This window comes from Phyllopteryx taeniolatus, chromosome 2 (assembly GCF_024500385.1).
Source record: "Phyllopteryx taeniolatus isolate TA_2022b chromosome 2, UOR_Ptae_1.2, whole genome shotgun sequence".
Classification (NCBI taxonomy): Eukaryota; Metazoa; Chordata; class Actinopteri; order Syngnathiformes; family Syngnathidae; genus Phyllopteryx; species Phyllopteryx taeniolatus.
The window spans coordinates 12,526,022-12,551,347 of NC_084503.1; the positions used below are offsets into that span (position 1 = coordinate 12,526,022).

The following is a 25,326-nucleotide window of genomic DNA, read 5'->3' on the forward strand; positions in this document are numbered from 1 at the left end:
TCAGATGAAATCCCAGTAGCTCATAACACATTGACAACAGAAACTGATATGCCATCTGACCTTTCCACCGGAAATACTTAATGCGTTGCCGTGCATATGGGCCATTGGTGACGAGCTTATCGGCTGCTAGGAAGAGCCAGCGATTTCGATTATAGCTGCACGTGACCTCAAATGTACAGTACATCACACTCAAAGCTATTCCTTTTCATGACAAGGCCAAACCGGACCAAATCCTGACTTTGGAATCCAATATATTGCTGTGGTTAAATTTAAGGGGAATTATGAATTTTATTGATTTTCTTTTGTGTTTTTATGAGTGAACATGGTTGCAACAACCAGGAGTTAGAGAACACTGTATTTGGTTTTATTTTAAAAAAAAAAATCCATAGATCCATCTCTTTAAAGACCACACAATTTTCTTTAGTATCATGGTGGTGGTGGGCTGAGGGTAGTGTTGCTGTTGGGGTCAAAGTGAATGTGAGTTACTGTCTCAGATGAGTATCTCATTTGGTGGTGTTCACAGAGAGAGGAGGAACTCAGCTCAATCTGCACAGGATGTTGACTACCTCCTGGACATGTCCCTCTTTCCCCCCACTGCAGATAACTTGTACCCAGATGGATGAACTCAATAAAGACTTATCACAAAGCTGTAGGGAAAACATAGCAGATTTTCAATGGATTTTTTTATTCCTCCTTAATTTCCCAAATTATTGAGAAACAAATTCTGGTTCATTAAAATGCTGCTGCACTGCTTTGATGCTAAAGGCAATGTGTCATCCAGTGTGAAGTCGGCATGAACTATTTGGTTTTCAGTGGCTGACTAAAGTTCAGTCAGTTTAAAGTGCATCATAATGGAACACTATTTTTCTCAAATCGGCAAAGGAAAGTGTGGTCTGGATCTGTGCTTGTCTGCATTGCTGTCTCAGTGGGGCGATCCTTCACTGTGGGCCCATGGGGAGGCTGATAAGAGGGCAAATATTCAAGCCTCAATCAGTGCTGGTTGATTATCACATCTAGAGCAGGTGAGAGGTTTCCCCACTGCATAATCCCTCCTGGATCTCAGTCTATAAGTCACACACACAAAGAAAGTCATCTTTCAAGGGGGAAGAGAGTCACCAATGCACTTTCAATCACTTTATTGAACTCGCGGCAACACAAGAACACAACTTATCCTTACGCTTACATAACACTATTCACCCCCACCCACCATCTTAAAGGTCCCGTATTTTACCAAACCTACCTTTTCTAGTATTTGGGATGTAATATTGGCTCTATGGTGCCTCAGTAAAAATGAATTAAGATTGTCCATGCATTCCTGAGTTCCAGACATTTTTCTGCCCAGAGGCCTGAAATCAGGTCATTCGAATTTCTACAGCTTATCTATGTCACGAGGGAAGAGCTCCCCCTACTTTTCCACTTCGTGCCCGCCTGTCGACATAACAAATACGTGTGCTCTCACAATTGGGTCTTGAATGAATTTTTAAAAAATCGCTAAATATATTAAATCAGGTTTCAAAACTTGAATAATAAGGGTCAGCTCTCAGACGCTGTGGGCGTGTCGAATCGATGCGCCAAAAGGAATCAAACATACTGAGGGGTGATAGCTTATACGGTGTAAAATCACATTAGGAGGCTCAACTTCAAAATTGAATGGTTATTGTAATCATAAAAAGAAGCACACGTCAACTTACCCTCGTTGTTGGTGACATAATGTCACAGCCGAACACTGCACCTGACGACAGCGGAATGGTAGGAGCCCAGGTAGTTAGACAGTTGGCACTGCCCCATTTACAAGTATCAAGTTACCCACGAAGCCATGTTGTCTCTGGTGAAAGTTAAAAAACTATCCGTCGTAAAATGCGCACTGCAGTCGGGTGGTAGTGTTGCTGTTCAGCTCACCATCTGCGTGTCTTTAGTCAATCCATCGCTTATTTATTTAATTTTTTTGGGAGCTTAAAAAACATGACCAAGCTGTTCTGTAAATTGACCCACGCAGCAAAGATGAGATTTGCGGGGTGTAGCCATCGTTAGCTCGCGAACAGCACGGTGGAGTGGTAAATGGGCCTTGTTATGGTAGCTAAGCACAGCTAACTCACAACTGAGAAGCATAGCCAAACAAAATGACGTCGCTTTGTACTTATATAGTGGGGGAGGGAATGCTCGCTGGAAACTATACGCCCAGCCCCGTGTTGTCACATGGCTGTGCTTTTGCCCTGCCAACAAAATCAGGAAAATTCAAATGATGAAAAAGATGCTTAAGGAATATCGCAACAATTCAGCACTATATTGTTAAGTCTAAGTATCTTTGACCATATTTAATGTATTTAGAAACGAGACACTATCTTCTTAGAGCCTCTTTGAAGGCGTACACACATAAATGCGGATACAGTATCAAACGCTGTCAAACTGGGAGGGCTGCCAGTGAATGAGTTAAATAAGGGGATCCCGAGGCAGAGAAAATTCCTCGAGCATTTTTTGTATTCGAAACATTCTCGTATTCGTTGCAGCCCTAATGCGAGGACTATGGCAACATTCAAAGAAGCCACTTTTGAATGTCTTCAAGGCCACAATCTGCTTCATAACTACAAGAAAATACATGTACAGTGTTGCCCGTTACTCTTTTTAAATTCCAATTATCCACTGGTATTCTGAGTGGAAGTAGTGTGCTTTCTAAGATGTCCAGCTTGCTGTTGTTTTCCACCTGAAGTCACACAGGGGGGATCTGTTGAAGAAAAAACAACTGGTTTTGAATGTGGTCTCCTCTGTCTAAAGAGTGGCTCAATAAGAAGGGTAGTCAATATGGTTGCTCTCAGTAAGGGAGGAGGATTCCTGCTGAGCCACTGCTGGAACAAAACATGGTCTTTGTGTCAGCAGACCCTCTTCTTTAGCACCATCGTCTTCAGGGTATTTTTCTACAAGAAGGGCTTTTGCCTGTTTCATGGAAAACAAGACAGATGAGTTATGCACCCATGTACTTATGCTCTGCTATTTCCCAACGCGGGCTCATGTTTAGTAATACAGCCTTAGCTTGAGAGCGCAATAAAGGATATCATGGCATCACCTTAAGCTGAGCTTCCAAAAACCTTTAATGACACAGAGTAAAGTGGATTTGGGACAGAGGTAACAGCTCATACTTATCAAGTAGACAACCTTATTTTCTAGACTCATGCTCTCTGCTCCCCCGTTCTCACTGGTTGCCTGTCGTGGTGCTTCCCAATTTTCAGAGGGAAGTACACACTGCTGAACTGCTGTACAGATTGGACTTTCACTTCATATAATATTGTTTCAACATTCCTTTCCTGTACATAAACTCATGCAGTCTTACAGAACCAATACATTTACGCGTAATGACTTGTCTAGAAACATTGAAATTGTTGTAACTGTATATGAAGTTGCTTACAAAAGGGAGGGGTTTAATTGTGATAAGTTTGGGGGATTTTCTGGAATTTCAATAAATGTTTTTGTTTACATTTTTTTGTGCCTTTTAAATCTCTTTATTTTTTCTTACTCATCTTGCTAAAAGCATAACTATTTCTTATGATGACCCTATCAATAGCTTTGAGACAACACATTATACATAATTCTCTATGCAGAGTTTCTATGAAAGGTCACTGTATCCACTAGATGGCGGCATAAATTTATAAAATGTGAACGTTTTATTCCCCCCCCCCCCCCATTTTCCCCGATACCTTTGGATAATGCGCACTATTGACTTTTGACAATTTTTTGGGGAAAGAAATGCGCATTATACACGAGAATTTACAGTAGATGTGGCCGTTTTTGTTAGTTAAACTAATCACCTTAAACTCGGGGGTTATGGCCGGGAGCACCTAAGTCAGTGTTTCCATTCATTTATTGAGCCAAGACCCCCATTTTACATTACACAAATCTCAACGCACAAAAAGTATGAAGACTAAAATAATGATGATTTTGTCTCAATTTACTCACACATTTACTTACTTCGTGTGAAATCTGGCCCTGTTTAATTGAACAAAGTTCATACTGTATGTTCTCAGGAAGCCATGGTTTGTTTTTTTGTATGACTGGCAACAGGTGGATACAAGGCTTTATTGTGCCTTCTGCTGTCTAGTGGGAGAGCATAATTGTTCTGCCTGTCACTATATAGTATGCCGCCGGCATGGATAGATGAACAAAGATATCTTCGTAATTAATAGATCGGAATTCTGTGACAAATTAGGTGAAGTTGGATAATTGCCCGCGGCACCCCTGATGATCTCTCACAGCACACTAATGTACCACAGCATCCTGGTTGGGAATCTAAGATATCGGCCTTTTAGAAAGAAGGGGTGCGCTTCTGTCCCATCGGTTGCTGAATGAGCATTGAAATGATTGCGCAGCTTAGTGTGAACACTGAATTGTCTGACATGTGTTTCCTAATGTGCAAGTGGAAAATTGTAATTCACCTCAGTCATTTTCTCAAGCACCTTTCTGAAGTTGTTTGTGCTTTCAAGCTAAATAAGTGCATTGATGACAAGCACTGATATTGCTCTGTAATGGAGCCCATATTACAAGTTTCTCTCTTGGGGTCTCACAAGGGAGTTGATGCCACAAGGTGGAGGAATTACCCCCAAGAAGTTCAATAGCTCAACCACTGACATTGCTACGTCGCTCTCTACTTCTTCTTTCCCCCCTCTGTGTTCCTCACCTGATCTTGGAGACATTCCATTTCTTTGAAAGAAAGCAGGCATAGTTTAAATTGTGTTTAACATTCCACCTCTTAATTCACTCCATTCACTGCATTATTAAAATACCTCCATACTGCCTTAATTCTTTTCTGGCTCTAGTGCATCCCTGCAGAAATGGCAATTGCTCTTATTTGTCTAACCAATATCAGTGTGTGACTCTTAGGTGCTGGGTCCTGAATAATGGATGAGTACAAATGCAGAAGAATTGCACTTAGTCTGACTTTGGACTATCCATTTCAGTATGATGTTAACGTTTATACTCGAGGAAAGGAAATTGCAATTGCGTTCCGAAGTCTGTGCTCCTTCACTGCACTCTGTGCCTATAGGCGTGATATTAACTTGCCAGGGAGGCAAGTCTAGGTTATATTTGTCAGGTCCTTCCATTCAATTTCATTGGAGCTTGCGGTTTTTTAATGAGAAGTCTCGGCATGTTTTTCTTTGGGAACATAATTTTCAGTGTTTTTGACCAGTCGTGGTGTCCCAAAGTTTCTTTTTTTATTTTAGCAAGCAGTCATTTTCGTATGACTTGCACCGCTTATTTATAATATATAATATAAATCCTGATTTTCAACAATGCTGAAAACATTTAGACACTTTCTTCTTTTAAAATGATATGAAGATGTTGTATTTGCACCAGATATTGCGTCATATGATGAGAAAGTGTGACATTGTGTAGAGAATCCCACTCACAATAGTCTCTTTTTCCTTCCTTCCTTCCAGCATCAGCAGCACAGCCTTTCAGCCCATTCTGGTTCACGGTGGAGCCTCAGGACACAGTGGCCATTCGGGGGAACTCTGCGCTACTCAACTGTTCGGTCCACACCGATGCAGCCGCACCAGCACGCATAGAGTGGAAGAAAGATGGCACCTTCATGAGTCTGGTTTCGGATGAGAGACGGCGCATACTTCCTGACGGCTCCCTACTCTTCACCCATGTGGTTCACTCAAAGCACAACAAACCTGATGAGGGTACTTACCAGTGTGTGGCTACCATTGAAAACCTAGGATCCATTTCTAGTCGTACAGCGCACCTCTTTGTTGCAGGTAAGGTGGCAACTAATATGAATACCGCACTATGCTTTTCTTTTTCTTTCTTTAAGTTCCTCTCCATTTCATAACATTGTTGCACTAAGACCTGCATAATGCTTGAAGCCCTATTTTGAGTCTGTAAAATTGAGATTTCTGTCTCGCTGGATAACCGGCACCTTTTATATTGATTTTAACTTAAGCAAGTTGTGCTTGCTGCTTGTAAGCAGGTTCTTATTTGCAAATAGTAATTATGGAGCTAAACATTTTAATTATTTTGAGGGTTTCTTTCCCCCCTTTCCTCCTGGCAAACCACGTACTTCTTGTTTGCTGCACTTGATGTACCACCTGACTTAGAAGGAAAATTTGAATCACGAAAAAAAAACCTGATTCGTTTATTTATTTTTTATTTATTTAATTTATTGTTTTAAATGTTAGATGGCAGAAAGTGCTAGTGCTTTTTGACAGTTATATTCCAGCGATTATCTCAAACATTAAGTTTCTTGTTTAAAAAAGAGAACCATAGTGGAACACCATAACAGAATTTTAGGACATAAACGCATCTGAACCACTTAATGACGTCTAGAAATTGAATTCCTACTCTTGACAAAAAGGTAGTTTCTGCTTGTGTTATTCCTTTTGAATATAGGTAATTAACAATTCATTCATTCATTCTATCCATTCATCCATTCATTCAGTAAGTATTATCTGCAACTCTGCTTCTAATGTGTGCTCCTTTGTCAATGGGAAAAGGTTCTCTAGTTTTTTTCTTTTGATTTCTTGTCCTTGAGATGGGTCACCTGGCCACCCAGCAGAAGCCTGAATCCATTGTCTTTATGGATACTACGTGCACGAAAAAGATTCTGATTTGTCTTTTCTATTTCTCCTACCCAATGTCACCTTTCTCAGTGTAAGAACAGTGAGTGACATGGGATTATTAGGTATTTCGAGTCAATGTGAAGTATAATGCAAATGGAGACTTGAGATGAGCGCTGCTGTCAAACAGCCTCATAGCAAGTGGGTCAACTAGATTGGACATTAGATACAATCCCCTTCTACTCGAAGAGCGGAGCATCTGTCATCCATTATACGCACACCTACTCTACACATTCATTCAAATTCATCAACGTTTCAGATTGATTCATCCATGTGCACACTTGTACACATTCACACACATACATGTATGGTTTTACCTTACACATTGACACATACATGGCTGCTGAGGGACCTGCAGCTGCATGGCAGGTGGCCTGTAAAAAAGGTTAATTACAGTGTCATGAGTGCAGGCCATTAGGCCGCCATCAGACCAAGGACTGATGGTGCAGGCAAAGGGTGGGGTGGACGTGACCTCTCTGATGTAATGACCAAACAAGTCACGGATGGCTCGCATGGATGGCACAGAGCGTATCTGACAAATATCAAGGTAATATCTGGGATTGATTGCCAGAAGACAATGTTGCTCACTTCCTCACATCATCGCCATCTCTGCCACACTTCCATAGGCTCCTGCTGTCAATGCTCACACATTTACACCGACTAAAGAAATACTTAGGTGCTATGACAAACAAATACATAATTACATCTACCAATTGCACTTCAATGTTAGCCTTTCTGCCTAATCAAAGCTCATTTAATTCAACTGATTTAAGAGAAATATATATTGAATGTTTCTGGTCAATATCTTTTTTCGACACAATTGTGTGAATTTATTTTGTAGGTAGAAAAAACAGACATGCATGATCTTCTATGAATTGTTAGCCTCAGCATTGAATGTTATCATCATACTTAATCAACTTGTGATGTGGACTATTCATGCTATTGTATCTGTGCAAAAACTGATACAGCATTGTTATGTATAATCCCGCATTTAATAATTTAGTTAATGTATTATTTTTGCCCGTGTAGATTTTAAAGTAGGACACGGTGACAAGTGGTTAGCATGTCTGCTTCACAGTTCTGAGGTACGGGGTTCAAATCTTGGCTCCGGGAACCTTCCTGTGTGGAGTTTGCATGTTCTCCCTGTGCTTACTTGGGTTTTCTCCTTGTACAGTAAGTTGGACTCTGAATTGTCCCAAGGCCTCTTTAAATATGAGTGTGAATGGTTGTCTATAAGTGCCTTGCAATTAACTAGCGACCAGTCCAAAGTGTACCGTGCCTCTTGCCCAGGGTCAGTTGGGAAATGAAACTTTAATGACAAGTGGTACAGAAAATGGATGGACGGATTGATTTCACAGTGTGATGTCAAAGCAACAGTAATTCTGGATACATACATCCATACATTAAAAGTCACTAACTGGTTATTTAGCATGAGTGCTAAGAATCAAACATGGTGATAATGTTACCAGTGAGGTCACGACATCATCTCAAAGCTCTTAAACAGCCAGTCAGATCGTTCAGATGTCATCCAGAGCTGACATCTTCAGGGTGGCATGTTTGCATGTTATCTGTGTATTGCAATTATATGCTGTGATCATTTTATAGTCCATAATTGCTCTCTTTGGGATTTTAGTCTTTCAGTATCTTTCTGTATTAAAATGTATATTCTGAGGGAATTGCAATTACAAAATGTTCTTATTTTTAATGTGCCTGTTTTTATCATGCCTAATAGCAGCTATTATTAAAAGTTGTAACAAAATTTGCAATTTCTTGCTGGTATCTGGATGCAGATCTTTATTGTAATACCAATGTAACTTTGGAGAATATTGTGATGAAATGTCCCTTGTTTTTTTTGTGCTTTGTCATATCATGGAGCTGCACACAGACTCTCGTGGGGGGGGGGGGGGGGGGGGGGGGTGTATTCAGTTTGAGTCTTAGTGAGCAAAAGGAGGGGGAAAGGAATTATAGGGCAGAAAGGGAGCGAGCGGTGTGCAGCGGTGATAGCCAGGACACAAAGCGCTACACAACTAATGAGAAATCCCATCGTAACTGTCTGCTGTTCTCCCGCACACACGCCCTCCTCCTACTGTCAGGCTTTGAACTCAGTTGTCCACAATTGCTCAAATTGAGTGACACCTCACAGTACTGCTATTAAAAAGGGAAACCCCCAATTGAGAAAACTGAGATAATTCTGTCCTGTCTCTCTGGTGTGCCTTTGTTAGATTTAAATCCTGACCCCCTAACATGCACCTCCAAATATTTAAACTGTCCTCTCTGGTCTGGGTTGTCTCACGATATTCTTCCTCCGTTGTCACTACTTAAGTGTACAGAGATAATAAGCTACAGATCGTTCCATGACGCCCACATGAAGCAACTCACAGGAAACATAAAATGTCTTCTCATGTTAAACATGATTTGATAGAGCGAGATGCCCTTTGAAGGTATTATGGATGTCACCAGACTCTAATAATACTTTTAAAAATGTCTTGGGCTTATTGTTGTGCCCACAAGGACACCATTTCTTCAAAATTGGTAAGCTGATGTGATGAGTACGTCATCATTACGTGGTTACCAATTATTGTTAATGAAGACACATTAGGGAGACAGTTACACAAGGACAAGACGAATAAAACGTCTGCTTTGTTTTAGAAATAGTAAATGTATGTTACCAAAACATGGGTAAATGCATTCAGATAGAACAAAACATAATAGTCTGAATGGTAGCCTTTTTTTTCCCCTCCATGTGGGTGTGTTGCTGTGACCTTACTACATTTAATACAGGTACATTAAAGGTCAGATAACAAAGATGTTATGGGGTCAGTTTTTATCTAAACATCAAAGTGGAACTAATGGAAAAAACCTAAACACTGTATTTTACTTAATGTATTGGTATGTAAAATCATCATAAAATTTTAATGTATCACTGCTTATAATGATGCTACTTTTTATTTTTTTTAATTTACATTTTATGCTTTAAACTTTGTGTGAACAGTTTGGGGGAAAGGTCCTTACATGTTCCAGCATGTTCACAAACCCCAGCCCTGACCTCAACCCCATCAAACACAGTGTAGAGACAGTACATGACATGAGTACATGAAACTACATATTCTCTTCCTTTTCAATTCCTGTATTTGTCTTTGCAGGCAAGCTGTCACAAAATGCTGTCCCTCCAGGGTATATGAACTTTTTTGTACCACTTTTCAAACCTGAAACCATTTTCTAGTAAAATTAGTTACTGCTAGTTTCAGATAAATCTGATTCCTCTCCTTGTGTCAATCTATTTCTGTCTTCTAATCACAACTACAGATGTTACTTCATGTAGCCTTAAAAAACAAAACAAAAAGACACTTGAGCAACATATTACAGCGAAATATAGCATCCTTGACATTGAATATAACTAAATTTGTTGTCTTGATAAGGTTTGTCCAGAGTCTTCCAGCTAGAATAAACCTAACTGTCTTCATTGTTTATTTTACATTAAAGACCAGTCTTGTTGGTGTTTGGTAGTAATTAGGTTAGCCTCTCGGACAAAAAATCCCCTCATTGATTATAACCTCTTTATCCTTTGCATGCACCAGTGACATATGCAGAGGCTGATGTGAACCAGAAAGAGACTGTTATTGGGAGTAGAGAGTCTGTACTATCCATATTTCTCCCTCTGCAGTATTCTCTCATCCAACTGCAGCCACAATTCCTATGAAGTTGGGTCATTGTGTTAAACAAATAAAAACAGAATACAATGATTTGCAAATCATGTTCAACCTACATTTAGTTGAATACACTACAAAGACAAGATATTTAATGTTCAAACTGATAAACTATCTTGTTTTTAGCAAATAATCATTAACTTAGAATTTTATGGCTGCAACACGTTCCAAAAAAGCTGGGACAGATGGCAAAAAAGACTGAGAAAGTTGAGGAATGCTCATCAAACACCTGTTTGGAACATCCCACAGATGAACAGGCTAATTGGGAACAGGTGGGTGCCGTGATTGGGTATAAAAGCAGCTTCCCTGAATTGCTCAGTCATTCACAGGCAAAGGTGGGTCGAGGTTCACCTCTTTGTGAACAAGTGCATGAGAAAATAGTCGAATAGTTTAAGGATAATGTTCCTCAACGTCCAATTGCAAGGAATTTAGGGATTTCATCATCTATGGTCCATAATATCAAAAGGTTCAGAGAATCTGGAGAAATCACTGCATGTAAGCGACAAGGCCGAAAACCAACATTGAATGCCCGTAACCTTCGATCCCTCAGCCGGCACTACATCAAAAACCGACATCAATGTGTAAAGGATATCACCACATGGGCTCAGGAACACTTCAGAAAACCAATGTCAATAAATACAGTTCGGCGCTACATCCTTAAGTGCATCTTGAAACTATACTATGCAAAGCAAAAGCCATTTATCAACAACACCCAGAAACGCCGCCGGCTTCTCTGGGCCCGAGCTCATCTAAGATGGACTGATGCAAACTGCAAAAGTCTTCTGTGGTCCGACGAGTCCACATTTCAAAATTGTTTTTGGAAATTGTGGACGTTGTGGCCTCTGGGCCAAAGAGGAAAAGAACCATCCGGACTGTTGTGGACGCAAAGTTCAAAAGCCAGCATCTGTGATGGTATGGGGCTGTGTTAGTGCCAATGGCATGGGTAACTTACACATCTGTGAAGGCTCCATTAATGCTGAAAGGTACATACAGGTTTTGGAGAAACATGTGCTGCCATCCAAGCAACATCTTTTTCATGGACGCCCCTGCTTATTTTCAGCAAGACAATGCCAAACCACATTCTGCACGTGTTTAACACCGTGGCTTCATAGTAAATGAGTTCGGGTACTAGACTGGCCTGTGTGCAGTCCAGACCTCTCTCCCATTGTAAATGTGTGGCGCATTATGAAGCGACAACGGAGATCGCGGACTGTTGAACAGCTGAAGCTGTACATCAAGCAAGAATGAGAAAGAATTCAACCTACAAAGCTTCAACAATTAGTGTCCTCAGTTCCCAAACGTTTATTGAATGTTGCTAAAAGGTGATGTAACACAGTGGTAAACATGACCCTGTCCCAGCTTTTTTGGAACGTGTTGCAGCCATAAAATTCTAACTTAATGATTATTTGCTAAAAACAATAAAGTTAATCAGTTTGAACATTAAATATATTGTCTTTGTAGAGTATTCAATCAAATATAGGTTGAAATTTATTTGCAAATCATTGTATTCTGTTTTTAATTATGTTTAACGCAACGTCCCAACTACATTGGAATTGGGGTTGTACTTGCACTGCCTTTCTGCTATTTTTTACTTTTCCTCAATGACTCAACATCCTCCATCTTTTCTTTTTACTACCTCTCCAAGCCTCTGTTTCTTTATTATTCTCTCGTTCCTCTGAACAGCTCAAACACACCCAATGGCCTACAGACACAGACTCCCTTCCTTTGCACAGTGCTTACTCATAAAGAGACGAAATGGCAAGCCAATCGTCATAAAACAACAGCTTAAACATGTCATTCGTTCTCCTCTGAACCACCAGAAAGAATACAACACAATTTTCCATGTGATTTAGTTTATGTTGAGACTTGCAAACTTTAAATTGATATTATTTGTAAAAGGATATTTTTGATTACTTTGACATTACTAGCTTCTGTGAGAAGGTAACTATAAAGGGGACATACAAAATTGACTTTTTGTTTGTATACAAATAGTTGGGTCTAAGTAAATCTTGAGTTATTTGCCTATTTCTGAAAATGTGTCTGTGAGCGTACACTTCCACGCAACAGTTATGAAACAGTAACATAATAATCAGACCCACACTGAGTTTCTCAGCGAATGGAAGCCAAGGTTCCAGGGTGCCTTCAAAGTTCCTTTAAAGTGGCGCATGAAGCTCAAAGTCAAAATTAAGCAGAGCGGCAGTGTAAGCACAAATTACCATTGGATAACAGTTACCGGTGTTAACTTCTTAAATTTTGATAGTGATGTTTTAATAACTATTGATAATTCAAATAGGTTGTTGATGTGGGAGTGGGCGTGTTTGGCGATGTTATGCACACTTTGCCAAGTGTTATTCGTCAGCTTGGTGATGACATGTTGATCCACAAGTGAAGATGCAATGGAATCGCAGTTTGTGTGGGGGATATGGTTACATTTGCCAGACGTGGCTTTGTGTAAGGTAAGCGGAGCCACTTTTAGTGTTCAAGGCACAGGTTAGCTTTATACCAGTGTTAGCTTCCAATAAACGACATTTACTTGATTGTTCTTTAAAGAAGTGGTGATGCGGGAGTTAAGTTTGTGTTTCGTGCATGGACACAGGGTGAAGTGTTGCATCTGCAAATTAAAAATGCTTTCATTTTTGCGATCTTTAGGGTGTTTTGACAAAAGCATGCCTGTCACAGACACATTAAGGCACTGAGAACAGTTATAAATTGTAAAAAAATAAAAATGCATAGTATGTCTCATTCTTTGCCATTGATGGGTGTTGAATTCAAATACCCATATTAACATGGAGGACTGGCAATTAATGCATTATTTCTGCATTAAACGCCAATATTTCAGTCTGACAGTAATAGCATTCGTCTTTCTAAGTTGAACTTAAAACTTGTGGGAAAACCATTTGTGCAATACTTGGCCTCCTGTTTGGTTGTTTGGATGTGTATGAACTCAAAGTTACCTTACAATGGTACAGTTCATTTACAGTGTGCCATGTGCTAGCCTCTTTTGAACAATTATATACTGTCTTCCTACTGAGTGCCTGGTCATTGCCATGACAAATAACTCTGACCTGCAATCAGGGTCAGGGTTGCAGTGATGTTCCATTATCCTGATTTCTTATCTTCCTCTGGCACAGGAAAGGGTAAAAAAAAAAAGCTATAGAGAGTGACTGTTTCAACACTAAGGAGCATTAATCACAGATTGAGGTGAAAAATGAAACCATTCATCTAACGTTGGAGATTGAGTAATGAAAGATGGGCAGGAAAATGCAGTTAGGAAGAGAAAAAGTGTGCAGTCAAGCTGTTCTGGCCAGATGCGCATGTGCAGTTCACACAAGCAGCAGTTGTACACTTAACACAGAGGTTGGGAAAATATGACATGGGCGATCTGAGTCCAGGATGGAGCGGGAGAGCAGTGTTGGCAGGAAGTCTTTTTAGTCGTCGGACAATGACAGGCTCCATTTTAGGTTCATCCACTGATTGATTAGGCCCTTTGGGTAAGCGAGGAGGCTGATTGGGATGGCCCAATCTCTTCTCTCCAGACACCTCTGTGTGTATGTGTGTGTCTGTATTTATAAGGAAATTTACCTCACGGCCCTGAGATATATATATATATATATATATTTTTTTTTTTCCTGCTGTAAGGCATGTACAGTAATTTGAAATGACCAGAGACATAGAAGCAACCTAAGTAGGGTTGTAACTAGGGCTGCACGATATTGGCGGAAAAATGAGACAGATTTTTTATTTTTAAACCTGTGATTTACAGTATGTTGCAATGTGAAATAATACAGGATCAATGTTGCGAAAGTTCATTTTCTACGTGAACGAGTTCAAAGTTGAGGAAAATGAACTAGTTCAGTTCATAGTTCAAAATTTTGAACTACGTTCACGCGTCCAAAAAATTTTTTTCCCCCCAATATGTTGCTATTACCCTCAAAATACTGTCATTTAATTTCTCCATAGTTGCCACGCATTCAGTCCACACTAGTAGTCAGCTGCAGCTTTCAGCCTACAATCTCAAAAAAATGAGGAAAAACTTTCTTGAATGGTGTCTTTTAAAATGAGGAATTAAAACAAAAACAGGACTTTTGTCCTAGATGTGCAAACAAAAACATGCAACACAGTATGACAGGAATGATGGTGAATGGACATTGATAACTTCGCATTCCTCGCAGCTCTGGCTGAATATATTAACAAAATATATTTCCTCTTTAAAAGTTATCATACAATGAGATACGTATGCAACACTCTGGGCAGCTCTGTGTTTCCAGAAATACAGTATGTTGTTATAAAATAGACAAGCTTATTAGTATATGGCATGCACATTAATTGTCTTTGCGCCTTTATATTCCAACCATCTCAGTTGACATACCGTATGTTGATATGGTTTTCATGAGCCAGAGTAGCTAAAAAGAGTGACAACTGTACGGGGAGTTCTAAATCTGGTTAATCTGATTAACAATTTCATTCTACATTGAAATCTAGATCAAGGTGGGTATCATTATTATTGGTATAGAACTTACCTCCCATTTTGGACAGGAACCCATGCAATCTCTCTATATTGCGTGTGTGTGCATGCGTAAGTGATCAGTGATCATTTCACTGTTCAATACTGTAGGGCTGGGCATTGTTGAGAACCTTACGATTCAATTCAATTTCAATTCTTTGGATTGCAAGTTGATTCAATATTAAGGTCTTGATTCGATTTGATATTGATTCAAATGGTCCAATATTGATTCAGTAAAAAGTAGAAATACACAAATGAGTACATTTTGACATTTTTGAAATATTTATTTTTGATGCCATGTAAAAATGTTGTATATCATGTCACATTTCTAAGCATAAAACCTCTGGAAATACAAATGTTCACATAATTTATTCGTGCACATGGAGTACAAAAGTTAAAAAAAACATCACAGTTATGTATAAACACTAAAAAGGTAAAGTGCGTGGAAACTGAAATGTTTATTTCCTCTTGGAAATTGTAATAAAAAGTGACTAACTAATTTGTGCAGATGGAGTACAAAAGTAAACACATGATAACAGCTCTGTGTTGAAAATGTAAAGTACATGGATACTTTAAACAATATTTCTTATTAGGGTTACTATTATCATTGGCAGATAATAGCATAATAGGATAGGTAGCATGTTTGCGGCATTGTGACAATTGCTGGTACTTTCTTCGTCAAATCATTTATTGGCTCTGTCAACAGGTTCGCTATATTGCTCCTTCTGTGGCTTCCGTTGCAGGGCTCTTTCTTATCTGCAGAACATTTGACACTAATTCCCACGCGTTCGAAATGAAATGAGAAGTGATAGTAATTACGGCCGTAGGGGTCAGTTGCTCTGGAAGTTATCGACCTCAGAGGATCTGCTGAGGTCCAAGTGCAACCATCACACATGTAAGTGCCACTCCTTCTGCCAACTTCAGCAACTCCAAAACAGCTGTTTTAACTCAGTGTACAGTTTCGGGACGGCAACTTCTGATGTGTTTTCGTGTTGGTATTGCACATCGTGGTTCGAGGTTGTCCCATTTCCTGTGTTCCGGATTTACAAGGGAATCCAAAATGAGCCCAAATGTCAGATTTAAAAGTAGAAGTCGCTGGCTTTACACTGCCACAATGCTTGCTTAGTCACCATTGTTGTTGCTTGGTCGAGTGCGGCTTCTGCCAATACAATGCCAATAATATGCGACGCTCCCCCCACTGGCCAGGAGGTGAATCGATTCAGAGGATTTACTGAATCGATATTGAATTCTGGGGGGAAAGAATTGCAGTGCAGTGATGAATCGATATTTTTACCCACCCATAATCTACACAACCTTGGAGATTTCCTCTAAATACTTTCATTTTCACAATGCACCCAGACGAAGGAATCAGCACATCAGTAACTGTCTGCGAGCTGGCGTGACATGTTAATTAGCCAAAGTCTTTTATAGATGCCTCCGCCTCCATCACCTCGAAAACATTGTCGTTGTAAGATGCTCATTCAGTTTTGAATTAGCCCTCGACGCCACTGATATATGGGGATTTACTTCAATCATTTGTCAAATCCGCTTCAGTCTGGCAACAGTCTCCAGATTTCTCTTTCAAGATATTGTCAATGGGTATAATTATGTTAAATAGCCCATCAAAACATCGGCTTTAGTCCTGTCAAATAGTATTAACAATCATAAATTCCCACAAAGTACTGATGCCGCTAGATCTAGACATCAATCAGATAACCTAAAATACAAACATGTCCATCATCTGCAACTGGCCAGCTCTCATTCACTGATAATCATTACATTCTTTGAGTTGGTAGCTTTTCATTATTTTTGGCTATCAACAGACCGCATTGATTCATTAACTCCATGTGGTCTGAAACACATTCTGGTACTGCCATGGCTGTGAAAATGATGTTTAATGAAGCCGGCGGTCCATCGAGCTTGTTCAGAATAAAGTTTTCCATTCATCCATTTTCTTCCACTAATCACTTACCTATTCCACAGGAATAAACTAGTATGTGAAGATATTTTTTTTTTAAAATACTACTCTTCATATTTTCATGAGCCAAGGTTTATTGCTCAATCCTTCCTTTGGGCAATGATGAGTGTAGCTTTACAGGAAGCGTTCACACCAACCGAAAAACATAATGACTTTGAATAGTGAGTTGGGCTACTTGGAAAGAATCTCATCCAAAGCTGGAGAAATTCAAACACTCCTTAATCTGCATTTAAAAGGGCCGGACAATAGGATTTTGTTTATCTTCCCTTTCTTCTTTAGAATTCATTGTCAAATTGTCCTTCCTTATTAGTGTCTCAGTGGTTGTAAGGTCAATGCACCTTGGCTTGAATTATACATTCTCTGCAGTTCTGCTTGTAGAATTTCCCCTTGAGGGATCTTATTCAGTATAGTAAAGGGAATTGAATTAATATTGGCGAGACTCCTCAAAAGATATTTCATCATTTGTTTTTTTTTGAAGATGACGGTTGAGAGACCTGTGTGACTCGCTGGTTCAAAATCTACCATAGCTATTCAGCTGGATTGAGATCACATGACTATGAAGGTCATTGCGTATGAATAATTTTCATCCCATCAAACTACTGATTTATTCAGGTTTTGACTTTAATAGGTCACCTGTCTACATTTCATCTAGCCTGTTACAGACTAGTACTGTATGCATGCCTCCATCCTTTCATCTGCTTGTGCCCATCCAAGCACGCAAGAGGCAGTTTTGGTAGTATCCACATTAAAATGACCCCATGTTTCAAAGCTAAATTGCCCTTCATAGAGTATTTGAACCCAGAAAGAGACGACTCTCACAAGTGTTTGCAGATTCCGTTATTCTGTAGGGAATTTTTTTCAAAAGCGTCCTTTTGTTCCTCAAACTGTTGGCTAGAAAAGTGAGTCTTGTGCTGGGGTTTTGGGATGGTAAGAGTTTCAAGGACTTTTTGACACCTACTCTGGAAAAATGATCCTTACACTAGATTCCCAAAATATGATATACATACTGATGTTCCCATGAGCACTGATTTTTTTTCTTCTTTTTTTTCTTCTGTTTCTTTGCTGATTACTGTTAATGACGATGCCCAGCAGCACTTTTCAGTAACGTGGCCAAAGGATGGAACTCGTGTGGTACCAAAGTAGGTTTTAGTTTTCCTACTCTTCATTTAATAAAACATGTTCAAGATACGGCGGACGAATGGTTAGCACATCTGCCTCACAGTTCTGAGGACCTGGGTTCAAATCGGGCTTTGCCTGTGTGGAGTTTGCATGTGCTCTCCCCGTACCTGTGTGGGTTTTCTCGAGGTACTCCATTTTCCTCCCACATCCCAAAAACATGCATTGTCGGTTAATTGTGGACTCTAAATTTCCCGAAGGTGTGAATGAGAGTGCGAATGATTGTTTGTTTTTATGTGCCCTGCGATTGCCTTGTAACCAGTTCAGGGTGTACCTCGCCTCTCGCTCAAAGATAGCTGGGATAGGCTCCAGCACGCTCGCGACCCTTGTGAGGATAAGCGGCTCAGAAAATGGATGGATGGATGGATGGATATATATATATATATATATATATATATATATATGTATATATATGTATCTATATATATCAGAATCAGAATCATCTTTATTTGCCAAGTATGTCCAAAACACACAAGGAATTTGTCTCCGGTAGTTGGAGCCGCTCTAGTACGACAACAGTTCTGTAAATTGCTCTGTCAATTTACAGAACACTTTAGAGACAAAGACATTGACAAAAAACAATTGTGCAAAAAGATGCAGATATATGTGTGTGTATATATATATATATATATATATATATATATATATATATATGTATATGTGTGTGTGTATATATATATAGGTACGTGTATGTATATATATGTGTGTATATATATATATAGGTATGTGTATGTATATATGTGTGTGTATATATGTAAGTATATGTATGTTTATATGTGATTGTGATAATGCACCATTGAGCTAACTATTTAAAAAATGACTAACGTGAAGCATGAGCTAATGACACAATTACATCATTTTTCAAGATTGTCGTAATGTTTTGGAATAATAAACCTTTTTAAGTTTTTGTATCAGTTTTCATTCAGCTGCTTGTACTGATGTTTAGATTTTTGCTGTGGTATAGTTTCACATCTGGTGTCGAGGGATTTTATACAGGTATAGTATCGAAGTCAGAATTATGGTAGCGTGACACCACTACATTGTGCCCAGATAGTGTGAAGAAACTAAGGTCCTAATTCTCTGGTTTCTTATGCTTTAGAGATCCGTGTACAGTAATTCTTTCTTTGCCCTCGTGGTCTGAGGGGGGTGGAGAGGTAGTGCTTACATTCTCACATAATGAGAGATAACCATTTCAAAAGCATTTATATTATTTTCTTTTGCACCGTTCTATTTGACTAAATTTAACTTCAGGTAAAAATGGTCAATTGTGGATTCGTTTCACGGTTGACCAAAAATAGAAATTTAGAGAGGCAGTATCTTAATATGTAATCCTTAATAGAGAGTGCATTTGCATTCACTTTGTTGCCTAAACCCACACAACAACCGACAGTATAGCTCTCTAAGTCGTAATGGTGAAAAGAGTACATATTGAAAGGATAGTGATTGTCCTATGGATACTGCAAAGGGAGGGGTAAAAAAAAAAGCCCATCTATAAACATAGCACCATCCATGTTCTGTATTAGCATTCATGCTGACTGAAACTAGAAATCCATATTAATGTTCACGTTTGTGTGTAGTGGAGGCAAGACTTAGGTCGGATGAATAGCGAAAAGCAAGAGAGTGATATGCCACTTCAGTCCAGTGAAGCCATGGATGTGCATGTAATGCATGCTTTGACTGAGCCCTACTGAACTCTGTGTGGAACGACCCTGGGGAGGATTTTAAGACTCCTCTCCCCGCCACGCAGTGCCTTCGTGGCGTTTTGATTGGTGGAGACAAGCTGTGGACATGCCAAACTCATTTTTGTATGTGCACAGGAGCGCAGAATTGCCTTTTGTACAACTGACTGCATCATTAACATCCGTTCCACTGTATCTCTGTGAGTGTGTATGTACAAAATGAGAAAAAAAAATCCAGAAAATCACATTGTCTGATTTTTAAAGAATTTATTAACAAATAATGGAGGAAAATAAGTATTTGCTTGCCTACAAACAAGCAAGATTTCTGGCTCTCACAGACCTGTAACATCTTCTTTAACAGACTCCTCTGTCCTCCACTGGTTACCTCTATTAAGGGCACCTGTTAGAACTCGTTGTCAATATAAAAGACACCTGTCCACAACCTCAAACAGGTATTGGCCATAGTGGAGTTTGGAGTGTGACAAAAAGTTGTCAAAGGACACCAGAAACTAAATTATAGACCTGCACCAGGCTGGGAAGACTGCATCTGCAATAGGTCAGCAGCTTGGTGGTGTGAAGAAATCAACTGTGGGATAAATTCTTAGAAAATGGAAGGCATACAAGACTACTGATCATCTCCCTTGATCTGGGGCTCCCCGCAAGATCTCACCCTGTGGGGTCAAAATGATCACAAGAACGGTGAGCAGAAATCCCAGAACCACACGTGGCGACCTAGTGAATGACTTGGAGAGAGCTGGGACCAAAGTAAGAAGGCTACCGTCAGTAACACACTACGCCGCCAGGGACTCAAATCCTGCAGTGCCAGACGTGTCACCCTGCTTAAGGCAGTACATGTCCAGACCCGTCCGAAGTTTGCTAGAAAGTATTTTGGATGATCCAGAAGAGGATTGGGAGAATGTCATATGGTCAGATAAAACCAGAATAGAACCCATCCATCCATCCATCCATCCATTTTCTGAGCCGCTTCTCCTCACTAGGGTCGCGGGCGTGCTGGAGCCTATCCCAGCTGTCATCGGGCAGGAGGCGGGGTACACCCTGAACTGGTTGACAGCCAATCGCAGGGCACATACAAACAAACAACCAGTCGCACTTACAGTCACTCCTACGGGCAATTTTAGAGTCTCCAATTAATGCATGTTTTTGGGATGTGGGAGGAAACCGAAATGCCCGGGGAAAACGCACGCAGGCACGGGGAGAACATGCAAACTCCACACAGGCGGGGCCGGGGATTGAACCTGGGTCCTCCGAACTGTGAGGCTGACCCAATAACCAGTCGTCCACCGTGCCACCAGAATACAACCTTTTGGTAAAAACGCAGCTTGTCGTGTTTGGAGGAGAAAGAATGATTAGTTGCATCCAAAGAACACCATACCTACTGTAAAGCATGGGGGTGGAAACATCATGCTTTGGAGCTGTTTTTCTGCAAAGGGACCAGGATGACTGATCAGTGTAAAGGAAAGAATGAATGGGGCGATGTATCGTGAGATTTTGAGTGAAAACCTCCTTCCATCAGCAAGGGCATTGAAGATGAAACGTGGCTGGGTCTTTCAGCATGACAATGATCCCAAACAATGGAACGAAGGAGTGGGTTCGTAGGAAGCATTTCAAGGTCCTGGAGTGGGCTAGCCAGTCTCCAGATATCAACCCCATAGAACATTTTTAGAGGGAGTTGAAAGTCTGTGTTGCCCAGTGACAGCCCCTAAACATCACTGCTCTCGAGGAGATCTGCTTGGAGGAATGGGCCAAAATACCAGCAACAGTGTGTGAAATCCTTGTGAAGACTTACAGAAAACTGTCATTGCCAACAAAGGGTATATAACAAAGTATTTAGATGAACTTTTGCTATTGACCAACTATTTTCCACCATAATTTGATAAGAAATTCTTTAAAAATCAGGCAATGTGATTTTCTGGATTTTTTTTTTTCTCATTTTGTCTCTCATAGGTGAGGTATACTTGTGGTGAAAATTACAGGCCTCTCATCTTTTTATGTGGGAGAACTTTCGCAATTGGTGGCGGACTATATACTTTTTTTGCCCCACTGTATATTGTGACTTTCTTCTCCTACTCTTTTTTTAATTTACAGAAAATGAGTGGCTCTATGCATGCATTGCACCACACTGCCCCTGCACACAGCAGTGACCGCAGTCATTCACTGTATGAAAAGATAAGCTTTGTAGCATGAAGTCAGACTAAACTTTTCCTGTTTTAGGTCAATAAGGATTACCAAAATTATTTGTATTTGTTAAATGGCAGAATAAAGAGAGTATTTTTTTGACAGCTATAATAGAACACACAGTCATGGCTAAAAGCATTGGCATGGTTTAAGATAGGAATATATTTATTTTTCTTTGTTTTTTTTCAATGTTTTTTTAATATATTATTATTTAACTTATTACTAATTGATATTGTGGTTGTTCTTTTAAGTTATATTTCAAGTTGAGTTTTGGTAGTTGAATAAATATATTTTCTTGAAAAAAACAAATAATTGTTTTTCATCATGATTTCAATGTCAATCAAAATGATCGTGATTATTATTTTTTCCCGTAATCCCACAGCCATATTGTAGTGTCCCTTCACACTGCGCAGGCGCACAAGAGCTGCAAAGCAAACCCAAACAAACATGTTAGATCATATAGCCAATAGCACGCGCCATAAATAAATTGAAAAAATTACAGCTAATTTATATGATCGTATCGGCAGATCTCAGTCATGGATGATCGGTACCGGAATCGGCAGCATAAAACACTGATTGGAGCACCCCTAATTATACATAGTGTGCACAGCATCAAGATACAAGATAAAGCATTGTTGGAATGTCAATGCTAAGTAAATATTCTCATAAGTTTGTCATTGATTTATTCTTTTAAGCATTGTAATTAATTTGTGCAATTGCAATGCCTTGATTTTAGACAGAGGCTGGTAGTAACGTGCTACATTCACTCCGTTACATTTACTCAAGTAGCATTTTGGGTAAATTGTACTTGTCAGCGTACTTTTAATACCATATCCTTTTTACTTTTACTCGAGTATTTATGTTAAGAACAAACGGTAATTTTACTCCGTTACAATAAAAAAAAATGCCGCTCGCTACTTTTATTTATCAATTATTATTTATTTATCAACTATTTCTTGCGCGACATATCTGTTTCGACTACGACGTCGACTTCCGCATTGGGCGCTGTTTGCGCCAATCCAATTAAAACGCTTGGGACGTTTAAGTCTAGTTCAACAATGAAACGACTCAAGGAAGTCACATGACCTCACACATCATCTTCTATTGGGCTTCCCGGGCATAGGCAAAAACTAGATAAGCCATCCTGGCTAATCGATGTGCTTACATGGCGACCATGTTGGAAAAGTTGTCGTGACCATTGAAGACAACGGGCCGCGACTCGCGTTTACATTGAGACGAAGAAAAACAACTTTCATGTATTGTAGTATTTGTCTGGCACTGTCTGCCCAAATGTGGATATTTCAGCCCACTTCTAACTTAAGAAAATACCTTGTGGTTAATTGCAGATGTTTTGTTGTTGCTTTGGCTGTGCATGTTAGTCCACATTCGCCCTATTTGATCACAAATACCTGTAAAACATGCATCTCTTTGGGTATGTGGTAATATCGCACACACTGTACACACACACACATAAGAATTTGCACATTTGATTTATTTTTTTGTATTCATGTTCATGCTCTGATTAAAAAAAAAATCAAAGTTACTCACGATTTACTCAGGTACTTGTAGTGTTTTCACTGTGTACTTTTTACTCTTATTCAAGTAAATTTTTGGAGGAATGCTTTTTACTTTTACTTGAGTCACAATATTGTCAAGTAACTGTACTCTTGAGTAAAATATTTGGCTACTCTACCTACCTCTGATTTTAGTGAGGTTAGTACAGAGTCATCGGTACAGAGTCATCGCCATGAATGCAATTGTACTAATAATTATCTTAAAGGGCCTTAAATAATACAGTATAAAGACGCCAAATATGAACTAATCCCTAAAATTTAACGTATTATTGCCAGTGCAAGTTCTGATAGAGCCACCACAATTTCGATGTCGGGCCACCACTCAAAAAGGCTTTTTATTATGATGAGGTATAGCAATACTTCTGTGTATTCCCGGTATAACTAGCGAACAAGAGGCACTACTGCCTAGCATTGTTGTGTGCCTTTGTGTCAGGCTTCAACTAAGTAAATACAATTAGCATTCTTAGATTTATTTCTTTTATTTATTTTGTACATTTCCCATGGATGAGGAGATTCGATGTCAATGGATTATCGTGATCTGCACTGATCCACTGATTCTTAACATAAGAATAGAATTCAAGACACTATATTACAGAAAGAAAAGGCAAATACTGTATGACGACAAATAAGACAGCATTAGCTCGAACCTACTGTGCAAGAGGGAAGATAACATCCCGAACTTGTTTGAAATTTCCTTCATACACTGTTAGACATTTCATTGGGTTTGTACAGTAACTTACATGTAACACTGTTGCCAGTAAGTTCCTATCAGGGTTTCATGAAAAAAATTCTGTCAAAAAAAATGTAAGGTGTAAAGTTAAATAAGACATACATTCAACGAGCTTTGGATAACATAAGCACACATGAGCAATGTTTCGTTAATCCTGATACAACTCACGTCGTCAGCAAAATCTTTGGTATTTCTGAAGTGCTCTTGTGAGAATGTTGTCATTCTGCTTGGAGATCGAGCTGACTGAGTCCGTACAACAGAAGAGCGTGGCAAATAAGCAACTTTTGCTGCTCACAGTGGCACACATCTAATTGTTTCAATGGGGCAAGCCACAACCTCTGTGGAACATTAGGTAAATTCTGTCTGAAAGGCACAGGCAAAAAAAATCTGCTGTTGTGCCTCTGGTGCTGCATTTATTATTTTGTTTTTGTACAGGATGTCTTCCAAGTGTCGATCTTAGTTAGTCTAACAATGAATGTATATAATGCATAAATCTATGCCAACAGAAAATTAAAGTCACAAAGTAAATATTTGTATGCAAAACACTTCTAGGCCATTAATACAAATAAATAAAAGGAAAAACAGTATGGTGGTTCTGCAGCATGCTTGCCTGTGGTGTGTAACGACATATTTTACAGCGTTATGCAAACTATTTCATTGCACCCTATTCGTAACCTCGAATTGTCGTATGTTGGGGCTAGGGACGCCATTGAAGAAGATCTTTAGTAATCTAACTATAGAACAGTGATGAACTCATTTTAATACTGCTCATTAATTACGAATACAAAATGTGAATATTGCTTTTTCATCAATTCAATTACCATCAGGAATATCACATCACATATTCTTTTGATTAATTACACATAAGTCATTTTACATTTTAGGGTAAAAGGCTAGTTCTAGACTTGTGCATGCTTACCCCACTCTCTCTTTTCCTCCCTTGGCCTGCGCACACACTTTTCAATCGATTCAGCATGCAACGCTACATTACTGCTACTTTCCTGACTGTGACACACTCTGCCTGATTTTAGTCATTGTTTATTTCTAATAAGCAAGGTGGTAATTATCATGAATAACTGGCAAGAGGAGTGCTCACGTTAATCATATGACACGTTGTGGGTCTGCATGCGCCGGAGCGTGTCTTTAGTGTTTCGTTGACCCCCCCCCCATTCTG

The 25,326-nt window shown here is 39.4% G+C and overlaps 1 protein-coding gene across 9 annotated transcripts in view; it reads left to right on the forward strand.

Moving 5' to 3' along the window:
- neo1a (neogenin 1a) overlaps positions 1 to 25,326 on the forward strand; it is a 210,099-nt gene that overhangs the window by 72,462 nt on the left and 112,311 nt on the right. For all 9 annotated transcript variants that reach the window (XM_061761212.1, XM_061761154.1, XM_061761182.1 and 6 more), the window contains exon 2: positions 5,427 to 5,750. In XM_061761212.1, the coding sequence (XP_061617196.1) occupies positions 5,427 to 5,750 (324 nt within the window). The remainder of the gene's footprint in view (positions 1 to 5,426; positions 5,751 to 25,326) is intronic.